This window comes from Lepidochelys kempii, chromosome 27, assembly GCF_965140265.1.
Source record: "Lepidochelys kempii isolate rLepKem1 chromosome 27, rLepKem1.hap2, whole genome shotgun sequence".
Classification (NCBI taxonomy): Eukaryota; Metazoa; Chordata; order Testudines; family Cheloniidae; genus Lepidochelys; species Lepidochelys kempii.
This window is the reverse complement of record NC_133282.1, coordinates 6,483,174-6,496,585: the sequence shown is the minus strand read 5'-3', so window position 1 is coordinate 6,496,585 and position 13,412 is coordinate 6,483,174. Positions and strand designations below refer to the sequence as shown.

Here is a 13,412-nt window from a genome sequence, read left to right as displayed (position 1 = left end):
TTAGCTCTTTTGGCCACAGAATCACTCTGGGAGCTTCTGTTCAGCGGATTATCCACCATGACTCCTGACTCTGAAAAAGAGTCACAGGACACAGTCCCCCAGGCTGTATTTATGGCCTATATTCTTTGTTCCTAGCGGTAGACATTTAGCCACATTAAAATGCACACTGTTCACACCCCTGGTTTACGGGACTATCCAGCATATCCTGCGCCATGGCCCCTCTGCGTGCAGAGGGAGAAGGAGCGAAGCCTGCTGAGCGCCCTGCAGCCAGCAGTGCCTGCCTCTGCCTTGCCTCAGAAAGGGGCCCTGGCTCACTCGTGCCCTTTGCTTGGATTGCTTTCCTTGCACCGGCCCTACTGCTTGCAGCTGTAGATCACCTCCTCCTGCATGCACTGCTGGCACTCCACATAGCAGCACCACCGCACTTGGCAGTGGCAAGAGAAGGTGACCATCCGGCTCTGGGTATTGTAGCCTCGCCCGCAGCACAGGCCGTCACAGCTGGCCTCCCGGGAGCACGTCCTTCCGGCAGTGCCTAGCGAGTATTTGCTGGGCCGGCAAAAGCTGGGAGAGTCCTCCACGTACACCAGATCTGTGGGGCGTGGAGTAGCTGGGCTGCTGTGGGAGTGGCTGTGCCTCTGCGTGCCCACGAGCTCAGAGTGCCCCACAGCATCATTCGTGGCACTGAAGATCTTGACAGCATCATCATAGCGCAGCTTGAGGATCCTGCCAGTCTCGTGGAAAGGGGAGAGCTGCTTCCAGCAGGTCCTCACGGCACAAGAGCCTGAGACACCATGGCATTTGCACGTGGTTTTGAGACCATTCTTCACGGCCTGAGGAGGAAGAAACTCCAGTTAGTATTTGCCAGGACCATGGGCCTAGCTCTCGGTATAGATAACACTGTACGCTGCCCCTCCAGAGGATCTCAAAGCACTTCCATGCGGGATGCCAGTCCTGTGTTACAGATAGGGAAACTAAGGCGCACCAAGAGGGGACATCATACAAATGTTTCAAAGGGTGGAAAATGCATTAGAGTGAGAAACTGACAGAGCTCAATCAAAAAGAAAGGGAGAGGTGACTTGATTCAGCAGCTAGGGATCTTCACAGAGAGAAAGCACAGGTATTAAAGGACACTTGAATCTAGCGGAGAGAAGCAGAACAAGAACCAGTGGCTGGAAGCCGAAGCCAGACAAATCCGAATGAGAAGTTAGGCCCAAACTGAACAGGGAGGGTGATTAAAACTGGAATGAGCTACCAAGGGGAGTGGTGGATTCTTCATCTCAACGTCTCCAGACCAAGCCTGGAGGTCTTTCTAGAAGATGCTTTAGTCAAGCAAGTTACTAGGCTTGGCACAGGGGTGACGTTTAATGGCCTGCGATGGCTGGATGATCTAATGGTCCCATCTGGCCTTAAACTATGAATCTATGACAAGCCTGGCCCAAGGTCACAGCAAGGCAGCAGCTGAGCTGCGGTTGAAGCCAGGAGTCCTGACTCCCAGCCCCTTTCTCTAACCACTTGCCAGCCCTGCATCTCTAGCCATACTCAAAACCTGAATGGCCACATGAACACTGACGGATTTACCAAGTGCAGAGTCATACGCAGACTTCACAGCTGTCACTATGCTGCTGACAGGGGGCACTCAGTTTCACAGCAGTGGGCATACAGAAATCACTTCTCTCTATAAGCACAGGCCCCTGCCACCTGAGCAAAAAGGAGAATTTTTGGTTAACTCTCAGTAGCACAGGGCCTATGCCACAGGTAAGCAGTTCTGACTAGTCAGAGGGGCAGTGGCCTCTCTCCCTCACTGCACCAGTTCCCCTGTAGAAAACATGATGGCACAGGATAAGTCAAGATGTTTGCATCTGATCCCTGAACCCTTTCTGGGCCAGGTGCCCTGCCCCCTCACCTTGATGCCCACGTTGGTGTTGTGGATATCCACCTTCGCCCGCAGGTCTTTGCCAATTTTCTTCTGGCCCAGGAATTTTTTAAGGAACTTGGTGCTGTATTTGAGGTTGTCGCCACACACTCCCCATTGCCAGGCCTTACGATTCTCCAGATCTGGAGAGTCATCGCAGGTGCAGCGCTCCATTCGTCCAGCGCTGCACGCCCTGGCCAGGGAGTGGGTAAGAGCTGCAGAGGACACTGCATACAGGAAGGCAGTTTCCTTCAAACCTGCACAAGATAGAAAGGTTGAGAGGGGCTGGGAATGAGGAACAGGCATTCACACACATCACTGGGCTCTCTGCTGTATCCACACAAAGAAATACTGGGCCCTATTCTATGGGGAGAAGGGATGGTACAGTTTGGATGGCCTACATCTCAATCTTCTGGGTGACAGACTATCATGCTCCAGACTAGCTTAGCGCAACGAGCAACAGGAAGGGAGGGTGCTAATGGGGTAAACACACAATCATAACTCTGACACTGGGTATCATGAATGTAAAGAACCCAGGTGTCAAGAGACAGAAAGGAAAGAGGTTCCTCAGGTGCCTGTACATGGATTCTAGAAGCCTGGGGGATAAGAGAAATCACAGACATCCATTTATAAAAAGAAGTTAGACATCACTGATATTCCTGAAACTGAGCAAAATGTTAGTCACTGGACACGCTGGGTTAGAAGATGCATAGAATCCAAGGCCAGAAAGGACCACTGATCATCTAGTCTGACCCCCTGTATGACCTAGGCTGGAGAAGTTCCCCAGAAGACTCCCCAGAGCAGATATTTAGGAAAATCATGCAATCTTGATTTTAAAATGGTCAGCAATGGAAAATCCACTATGACCCTTGGTAAATTATTCTATTAAAAATGTACTCTATTTCCCATCTGAATTTGGCTTGCTTCAACTTCCAGCTCTTGGATCAGGTTAGAGCTTTCTCTGCCAGACTGAACAGCCCATTATTAAATAACTGTTCCCTATGTAGGCACTGATTGTAATTTAGTCACCCTTTAAGTTTCTTTGTTAGACTCAGAGCTCAATCTATTGAGCTTATCACTAGAAGGCAGGTTTTCTAATCCTTTAATCGTTCTTGTGGCTCTTCTCTGAACCCTCTCCAATGTATCAAATTCCTTCTTTAATTGTGGACACCAGAACTGCACACATATACTGGCTACAGTCACATTAGAGCAAGATACAGAAATAACATCTACTCCCTACTCAAGATTCCCGTTTCCTCAACCAGTACAGAGCCAGATTGCTGGTATGTAAAATTAAAAAGGTCAGAGGAGTTTTTATACTAAAGGGTTTGGAGAAAGCCAGCAAGTGCTCAAGAACACACAGTTCAGACAGACATACCCATTAGTGGAGGATTTATTAAAGGGGATGCTCTATATTCAAGTAAGAGGATAGCATAGAAGTTGATAAAGTACAGGTAGGAACTGAAAAGAAACATTCAAACAAAAAGAAAAAGAGTACTTGTGGCACCTTAGAGACTAACCAATTTATCTGAGCATAAGCTTTCGTGAGCTACAGCTCACTTCATCGGATGCATACTATGGAAAGTGTAGAAGATCTTTTTATACACATAAAGCATGAAAAAATACCTCCTCCCACCCCTCCTGGAGAGTGGGGTGGGAGGAGGTATTTTTTCATGCTTTATGTGTATAAAAAGATCTTCTACACTTTCCACAGTATGCATCCGATGAAGTGAGCTGTAGCTCACGAAAGCTCATGCTCAAATAAATTGGTTAGTCTCTAAGGTGCCACAAGTCCTCCTTTTCTTTTTGCGAATACAGACTAACACGGCTGTTACTCTGAAACCATTCAAACAAAAAAGAGTCAAATTCAATTACACCACATGAAGGCGGACAACTAAATACTGACAAATTTTCTAAGTGCTTCTATACCTATGCTAGATGTCTAAATACTCAGATGGGTGAACTGGAGTGCCTGGTATTAAATAAGGATATTGATGTAATAGGCCTCACAGAAACATGGTGGAATGATGATGAGTGGGACACAGTAATACCAGGATGCAAAATATATAGGAATGATTTAGTAGGTTGTGCTGGTGGGGGTGTGGCACTGTGTGTGAAAGAACGCACAGAGTGAAATACAGTATAAATCTTAAATTAATCAAACTGTACCATAGAATCTCTAAGGCCAGAAATTCCATGCTTGAATAAGAAGAGTACAGCAATAGAAATATGCTACCGACCACCTGACTAGGTGATTCAGAAGTGTTGAGGGAGATTACAAAAGCAAAAACCAAATAATAATGATGGATCTCAGCTATCCCAATGCTGACTGGGTATGTGTCACCTCCGGATGGGATGCAGAGATAAAATTTCTGGATACCATTAATGACCGCTTCTTGGAGCGGCTAGTCCTAGAGCCCACAAGGGGAGAGGCAATTCTTGATTTAGTTCTAAGCAGCACACAGGATCTGGTCCAAGAGGTGAATATAGCTGAACTGCTCAGTAATACTGACCTTAATGCAATTAAATTTAATAACCTTGTAGGGGGTAAAATACCAAAGAAATCCACCACAATAGCACTGAACTTCAAAAATGGAACTCCACAAAAATGAGATTTGTTGAACAGAAATTACAAGAAACAGTCACAAGAGTGAAATGCCTGCAAGCTGCATGGAAACTTTAAAAACCCTCCATAATAGAAGCTAATATATTACTATACCTTACTATTAATATACTAAATGTATATCCCAAGTGTAAAAAAAAAACCCAAAGAAACAGAACCCCCCCCCACCCCAAAATAAAATGCTACCTGGCTAAACAGAGTAAACAAGGCAGTTAGAGGTAAAAAGAAATCCTTTAAAAATTAGGAGCCAAATCCTAGTGAGAAAAATAGACAGGACCATAAACTTTGGCTAGCCAAGTTTAATTTGGCAGACTAAAACAGAATTTGAAAAGCCAATAGTAAAATACACAAAAAACAAACAAATCAGGAAAAAAAAGCTTAACTTGAGTACCACGCAAACTGGTTGAAACTACTGTAAAGGACAGAATTATCAGACACACAGATGAACACGATATATTGGGAAAGGGTCAGCTTGGCTTTTGTAAAGAAAAATCATGCCTCAGCAATCTATTAGAATTATGGCAGTGGGTCAACAAGCATGTGGACAGTAGTGATTCTACTGATAAGTGCCTTTGGATTTTCAGAAAACCTTTGACAAGATCATACACCAAAGGTTCTTGAGCAAGGTAAGCTGTCATGGTGTAAAAGGAAAGGTCTGATCATGGATCAGTAGCTGGTTAAAAGAAAGGAAACAAAGGGTAGGAATAAATGGTCAGTTTTCATAGTGGAGAAACTATGAAAAGTTTCACAGTTTTCATATTTTCATAAATAGCAGGGTCCCCCAAGGATCTGTACTGGGACCTGTGCTTTTCAACATATTCATAAATGATCTGGAAAACAGGGTGACCAGTGAGGTGGCAAAGCCTGCAGACAATATAAAATTACTCAAGATAAAATTAAAGCAACCTGCAAAATGTTACAAAGGAAACTCTCAAAACTGGGTGACTGGGCAACAAAATGGCAGATGAAGTTCAATGTTGATAAGTGCAAAGTAATGCACATTGGAAAACAATCCAAGTTATACGTACAAAATGATAAGGTCTAAATTAGCTGTTACCACTCAGGAATGGCCTTGGGGTCATCATAGATAATTCCCTAAAAACCATCTACTCCATTTGAAGCAGTGGTCAAAAAAGCTAATAGAATGTTAGGAACCACTAGCAAAGGGATAGATAGTAAGACAGAAAACAAAGCCACAATAGAGTCACTAACTCAGAAAGTGCACTCTTTGTGATTAGGGAGATGGTTATATGTTCTTCCCCACCCCCGCCACTATTTTCTATCATTCTGGCACACATTTTATGCACCAATTTCTTTGGTTTTTAAGTAGAAAATACTGTACATAGAAACAACCTATCTAAATATTTAATAGCTGCTTTCAACTACCTGAAAGGGGGTTCCAAAGAGGATGGCTCTAGACTGTTCTCTGTGGTAGCACATGACAGAACAAGGAGTAATGGTCTCAAGTTGTAGTGGGGGAGGTTTAGATTGGATATTAGGAAAAACTTTTTCACTAGGAGGGTGCTGAAACACTGGAATGCGTTACCTAGGGAGGTGGTGGTGGAATCTCCTTCCTTAGATGTTTTTAAGGTCAGACTTGACAAAGCCCTGGCTGGGATGATTTAATTGGAGATCGGTCCTGCTTTGAGCAGGGGGTTGGACTAGATGACCTACTGAGGTCCCTTCCAACCCTGATATTCTATGATTCTATGATTCTAAATACATATGAAACAAGCAGAACTTAAAATATAAATCAATACAGGTGACTTTAAATATGTAGAATCTGTTTGACTCACACAAGGTTGTACTTAGATTTATGTGGCCCTACTGTGTAATAAGGCTGAGCACCACTGTCCTAACAGATAAAGGGGAACTGATCACAGAACTAAAAATTAAATGGTAGCTGGGGTACAAATGATCATGGCTTGATCACATTTATAATGTGCAAGCAGAATAAATTCCAGACAACAGGATATAGATACTTGGTGCTTTAATAGGGCCAATTTCACAAAAGTGAAAACAATTATGAGCCAAATCAGCTGGAAGGAACAATTTAAGAACAATGTTGAATGACATTTTTTGACCAAAACTTTTCAGCGGAAAAAAAAAATTCAGATTCAGGGTCACTGAAACATTTTGCAAATCTGTGTCAATTTCACTGAACAGATTTGGTTGAAGAAAAAAAAATCTCAGTAAATTTCAGGAAAAAAAATCAAAGTGTTTTGTTTTGCCAATCAAAAAAATATTTCATTTGCAATAAAAATGGTCTGTTCTGAAATTTCCTTTATTCTAAAAATTAAATGTAAAAAATGCTCAAAATCGAAACAATACTTGTTCGACCCAAAACAAAGTTCTCAACTTTTCAATTTGCCAAACATTTTGAAAAATTACAGTTTCGAGTCATCCTGAAACAATTTTCTTCAATTTTTCAGAATTGCCATTGAACCAAAATAAGACCTCTCTGACTCCCACAGCACTAGTAAAGGATAAATAATGGCATCGTAATTAATAACCTGCATGTTTTTATAGAAAATAGGTCCTGTTAATTAAACTTGATACAGTTCTAAGGCAGTTACAAATTCAATTGACAAAAGCAGACATTGGACTTAGTCCTGCATTGCATTCTGAAAGAAAAAAGAATATCAATGCAGCATATATTAAATTGATTAAAAACTGGCTAACTAAATGGGTGTTTCTAGTAAGATCCAACAGCGACCTGTTCTTGAGCAACTACTAGTCAAGATTTTCTTCGTGATCTGGAAGACAGTCAAATATCATGGCTGGTAAACTATGCAGACAACTCAAACTGGTGGAATGATGAATAATGGTGAGGATAGGTCATTCTACAGAGCAATCTATATCATTTGGTGAGCCGGGCTTACGTGAACAATGTGTTTTAATACAGCGAAAATGCAAGGTGAGACATCTTGGACCCAAGAATGTAGGTCACCCTTATGAGATCCTGGAAAGAGGTGACTCGGAAGAGGATGAGGGGTCATTGTGGATAGCCAACCGAATATGAGCTGTGGCTTAGGGAGAATGCAAACTTTGGATGTTTAACATAGGCATGGGAATATCGAATAAGATGAAGGGGTTAGCACCATGGCATATAGCATTAGTGAGACCATCACTGGTCTGTCCAGTTCTGGTGTCCATGGGGCAAAAACAATGTTAAACTGGAATAGGATGAGAAAATAGCTACAAGAATGATTTAAGGTCTGGAAAACCTGCCTTATAGTGAGACTAAAACAGCTTGGTGTATTCAGTATAGCCAAGAGAAGGTAAAGTAGTAACTTGATTGCAGTCATGTACCTACCTGGGGAAAGATTTCTGATAGCAGAAGGCTCTTTAATCTAGCAGATAGTTTTCTAATTTTCGACCGGAACACCCAGTCAAAAAGGGATCCTGCTGGCTCCGGTCAGCACCATCAACCGGGCTGTTAAAAGTCCAGTTGGTGGAGCAGCGGGGGCCCATGGCTAAGGCAGGCTCCCTGCCTGCCCTAGTTCCACGTGGCTCCCAAAAGCAGCCACCAGGTCCTAGTGGCCCCTAGGCCAATGGGCAGCCACAGAGGCTCCACACGCTGCCCCCGCCCCTAGTGCCGCTCTGCAGTTCCCATTAGCCAGGAACCATGACCAATAGGAGCTGCGGAGGCGGCACCTGTGGGCATGGGGGCAGCATGTGGCCCGTGCACATGGCCAATTCCTGGGAGCCATAGGAAGCACCGCTGGGACCCCATACCCCAACCACCTGCCCCAGCCCAGAGTTGCCTCTTGGACCCCAAACCCCTCATCCCCGGGCCCACCCCAGAGCCTTCACCCCTAGCCACCACCCCCACTCCAACCCCCTGCTCCAGCTCTGAGCTCTTTCCTACACCCTGAAGCCCATACCTTCCCTGCACCCCAACCCCCTGCCCTAGCCCAGAGCTGCCCCCCCAGTCCGCACCCCCAGCCAGAGCCCTCAACCCCTCCCACATGCCAACCCACTGCCCCAGCCCAGTGAAAGTGAGGGTGGGGGAGAGCAAGCAACAGAGGGAGAGGGGATGGAGCGAGCAGGGTGGGGCCTTGGAGAAGGGGCAGGGCAAGCGTGTTCGGTTTTGTATCATTGGAAAGTTGGCAACCCTCCTAGCAGACAAAGGCAGAACAAGATCCAATGGCTGGAAGCTGAAACCAGACCAGTTCTAACTATAAATAAGGCTCATATTATTTGTAAAGTATGCTAATTAATTATTGTAGCAACTTGCCTTGGGATGTGGTGGATTTCCTTTTGCTTGGGGTCTTACATCAAGACTGCATGTCTTTCTAAAGGATGCTTTAGCTTGACCAGAAGTGATGGGTTTGAGGCAGGAATCCCTGGGTTAAGTGTTATGGCCTTTTGCTGTGTGGGAGGTCAGACTAGATGGTCACAGTGCTTCCTTCTGGCCTTAAGAATCTATGAATCTACCTCAGAGGGTGCTAAAGGGGATGGTGTTGCCAGAAGTGCTACCTTGTAGATTAAATTTACCTGCAGTCCTGACTGTTTGGGATCACTAAAGCTTCCATGGCACCTGCAGTGAGTCTGAGTGTTAACCTTGGTGCCCAATTCCCATTTTCCTTAATTATACTGCCTCCTAAAGGCCTCTGGTCGTTTCACTTGGAGATAGGATTCTTCCACACTTCCGGTCCAAAATTATTCCATAGCATGACTGTGCAGCTGTTCCATTTCTGCCAGGCTTTGCCCCAGAGGTGGTTGCATTTCAGCTATAGTCAAGCTGATGTGTGTTTGTAGAATGCTTTTGAGATAAAAACTTTTTCAAGGAATAAAATCATCTATAATCAAGGATATCTGTCTGCCCAGTGATCATAGAATATCAGGGTTGGAAGGGACCTCAGGAGGTCATCTAGTCCAACCCCCTGCTCAAAGCAGGACCTATCCCCAATTAAATCATCCCAGCCAGGGCTTTGTCAAGCCTGACCTTAAAAACTTCTAAGGAAGGAGATTCCACCACCTCCCTAGGTAACGCATTCCAGTGTTTCAGCACCCTCCTAGTGAAAGTTTTTCCTAATATCCAACCTAAACCTCCCCCACTGCAACTTGAGACCATTACTCCTTGTCCTGTCCTCTTTCACCACTGAGAATAGTCTAGAACCATCCTCTCTGGAACCACTTCTCAGGTAGTTGAAAGCAGCTATCAAATCCCCCCTCATTCTTCTCTTCTGCAGACTAAACAATCCCAGTTCCCTCAGCCTCTCCTCATAAGTCATGTGTTCCAGACCCCTAATCATTTTTGTTGCCCTTCACTGGACTCTCTCCAATTTATCCACATCCTTCTCGTAGTGTGGGGCCCAAAACTGGACACAGTACTCCAGATGAGGCCTCACCAATGTCGAATAGAGGGGGACGATCACGTCCCTCAATCTGCTCGCTATGCCCCTACTTATACATCCCAAAATGCCACTGGCCTTCTTGGCAACAAGGGCACACTGCTGACTCATATCCAGCTTCTCGTCCACTGTCACCCCTAGGTCCTTTTCCGCAGAACTGCTGCCTAGCCATTCGGGCCCTAGTCTGTAGCTATGCATTGGGTTCTTCCGTCCTAAGTGCAGGACCCTGCACTTATCCTTATTGAACCTCATCAGATTTCTTTTGGCCCAATCCTCCAATTTGTCTAGGTCCCTCTGCATCCTATCCCTGCCCTCCAGCGTATCTACCACTCCTCCTAGTTTAGTATCATCCGCAAATTTGCTGAGAGAGCAATCCACACCATCCTCCAGATCATTTATGAAGATATTGAACAAAACCGGCCCCAGGACCGACCCCTGGGGCACTCCACTTGACACCGGCTGCCAACTAGACATGGAGCCATTGATCACTACCCAGCTTGGAGTGATTAAGCATCCTATTTGCCACATTATGCACATTTACAAACCATGCAGCAAGCTCTATGCTAGAGTGAGCAGCCAAAATGTCACGGCTTGCACCCACTTATGCCAAGGCCAGGTTTGGTCCTGTATGTTCATAGGGCAGGCTGACGTTCTGGTTCTTAGAGCAGCGGCTCAGCCCTCAGAGCCCAGGGACAGAGGGAGGCAATGCGATTTTAAGCCACCTTTGCGGTTGTCTAATTCTAGGCTGATGTGATCCCTGGGGAACCTAGGCAACCCAAGCCTAGCTACCTGCGGGCAGCAGCACTATACAGAATTACTGCCAAGGCATCTGCTAAGGCCCCGCCCCTGTCCCAGACATGCACACGCCCCTTTCAAAGAGGGCCTCATGACAGCATGCACCGGTGTTACTCAGTTCTTGCATTCTGGGGGTGGGAAGGCAGAAATCCATTATATTGCCAGAGCAGGAAGGAGAATCCCTCTTCAATTCTAAGGTCAGCAGGGGCCATTATGATCACCTAGTCTGACGTTCTGCAGACCACAGGCCGGAGACCTGCCCCACTAATTCCTGCATCCCGCTCAGCTTCTGGTTGAGCTGGAGCAGATCTTTCTGAAAGAGGCCTCCACTCTTGATTTAAAGACTCCAAGTGACAGAATCCACCACATCTCCAGGTACGCAAATCCAGTGGTTAATTCCTCCCCCGGAACAACTGGCACCTTAGGGCTAGTCTGAATTTTCCAGCTTTAGCTTTCAGACATTGGATTTTGTTCTGCCCTTTTCTGCTCGTTTAAAGAGTCCTTGGCTGTCAGGAATCTTCTCGTCTCAGTACCTGTGGTGTGTGATCAAGTCACCATTTGGGTAGGCAATGAGCACACGCACACTCACACACACACACTCTTAAGGTAAAGATTCAGGGTCTGATCTCAGAGTTTAAGGGACCTTTCACCCCGCAGTGACTGGTTCAAAGCCAGCCCGGTTAGCAGCTGCTCTTGACGGCTCCTCTCAGGTGGTCTGTTCAGTAGCCTGCATGAAAGGACTCTAGTCTCAGTCCTGCTCCCAGTGGTCAGAAATCCACATTACAATAGCTGTCCTCAGCAGAGGGGCCAAGGGTGGAATGGACCTAGAGAGTGGGCTGAAACTCAGTGGCCTGGTCACTGTCTGTTCTGTGGGAAAGAGCATCATCCCTGCCCTCTCGCCAGCTCGACAGTCCCAGGAAAGACTCACGCTCTCTAAGCTAAAGCCTGGTTCCCTGCCCTGCTGAGGCCCAGCTACTGCCCTAAATGGGATTCTGTACCAGAGGCCAGCAGCTGCTGCGTACCTCGCTTCAAGAGGCTGGTCCGTCCGTCCAGGCTGCAGTTCCAGCGCTCACTGAGGAACTGGTATTGGCACTCCATGACGCTGAGCCGGATGGCATCCCGCAGGGTCTCCGCCAGCCCTGGCTCCCGCTGGCAGAGCCTTTTCTGCTTACGGGACAGCTTGAGCAAGTCACACTGCTTCAGGTGTGCCTTCCCCTGGGCAGGGTTCGTGGAGGGGCCCAGTGAGGGAAGATGGGTCAGACCTTCCTTCCCGGTCAGGCTGAGAGGGGAGAAAGGGAGAGAGGTGAGCCCATGGACCGTGGCCAACGGACTGACTGGAGGGAGCTTCCGAAAGCTGTCAGTGAGAACGTGGCTCAGTTACCAGCTCAGAGAACTGGCCAGTAGAGCTGGTGAAGAACTGATCTAAAAACTAAAAATAATAATTAAAAATAATTGGTTTGGGTGGAACCAAATGCGACACTGGCGAATCAGAATGGTTGACAAATGTCAACCATTTTGTTCAACCAGAAATTAACAGATTCGTTTGATTTTTGGGCACTTATTCCCATAAAAGCAAAGGGCTAGAGTCACAAAACAGCCAGAAGAGGAAGTGACATCACCAACCACCTTATAATCTTTAGCCCAATGGTTCAAGCACTCACCTGGACCATGGAAGATCCCGGTTCAATTCCCCCATGTCTGATGTGGAGAAGGAATTTGGACTTAGGCCTCGCATGTTGCACGGAAGTGGCCTATCTACTGGGCTAAGAGGTACACTGGTGTGTGCCTCTCACTCTCCTGTTGAAGCAGTTCCACTGCAGATAAATAATGCAAGGGTCACTGGAGCAGGCATATGAAAATGGGTCTCCCCACCCCCACGAGCGTGCCCTGACTGAAGAGTCAGCTCCGCTCTCTCTGGCCCAATGACCAGTCAAGTGTTTTATACAGCTTCAGCAGGAGAGACAGAGAACCTGCCCCAGAATAGCCAACAGCCCAGAGGTTCGGGCACTTTCCTGCAATGTGGGAAACAAGTTCAGATGCCATCTCCGCATCAGACAGGAGGCAAATTGAATCTGGGTCTTTTCCGTCCTGGGTGAATGTCCCAGCACTAGGGTAAGAGCTGTAAGTAAGAAGGCAGCCCCACATTTTCTTCTCTAGTTTGGGAATGGTGCCCACTTCCCTGACATGTTTAACCAACACTTTTTGGCAAACTCACATCAGATTCACAAATTGTTTCGAGTCCACTGAAAATGCATTTTTCAGGTAAAAATGATTCACCCAGCTCCCCAGGCCACTGCAGCTCAAGCCACTGGCTCATCAGATCTGGTGTGCCATCTCCAGAACTGATTAAGGCCAGTACAGGCCCTGATGGGCCAATGGCCTGATGCTGCAGAGTAAACAGAAGATACACACCCCCATAACACACCCATCATCACCCACTGCAGAGCACCAACAGGGAAGCTTCCTCACAGCCCTCTAATGCATCAGGTTATGCATCAAGCCTGCAGCTCAAGTTAGGATTGCCAATTTTGGTTGGATGTATTCCTGGAGATTACAGTATATCACATTGATCTTTAATTCCTGGATATGCCAGGACAATCCTGGAGGGTTGGCAACCCTAGCTCAAGGACCTGTGTTTGGCATACCCAGCATTTTCACAATCACACACTGTTTGTCTACATGCTCATAGACCGGTTACTGCACGAGGATGTGGCAGGTTGCT

The 13,412-nt window shown here is 46.3% G+C and overlaps 1 protein-coding gene across 1 annotated transcript; it reads right to left on the bottom strand.

Annotated features, from left to right (window-relative positions):
• Positions 1 to 353: 353 nt before the first annotated feature.
• Positions 354 to 12,425, bottom strand: WNT9B (Wnt family member 9B). Its single transcript, XM_073325505.1, has 4 exons — positions 12,352 to 12,425; positions 11,713 to 11,969; positions 1,904 to 2,169; positions 354 to 830 (listed from the first exon to the last, which is right to left on the bottom strand). Exons 1-4 carry the CDS (start codon positions 12,423 to 12,425, stop codon positions 354 to 356), a joined length of 1,074 nt encoding a protein of 357 aa, XP_073181606.1.
• Between the last annotated feature and the right edge of the window lie 987 nt (positions 12,426 to 13,412).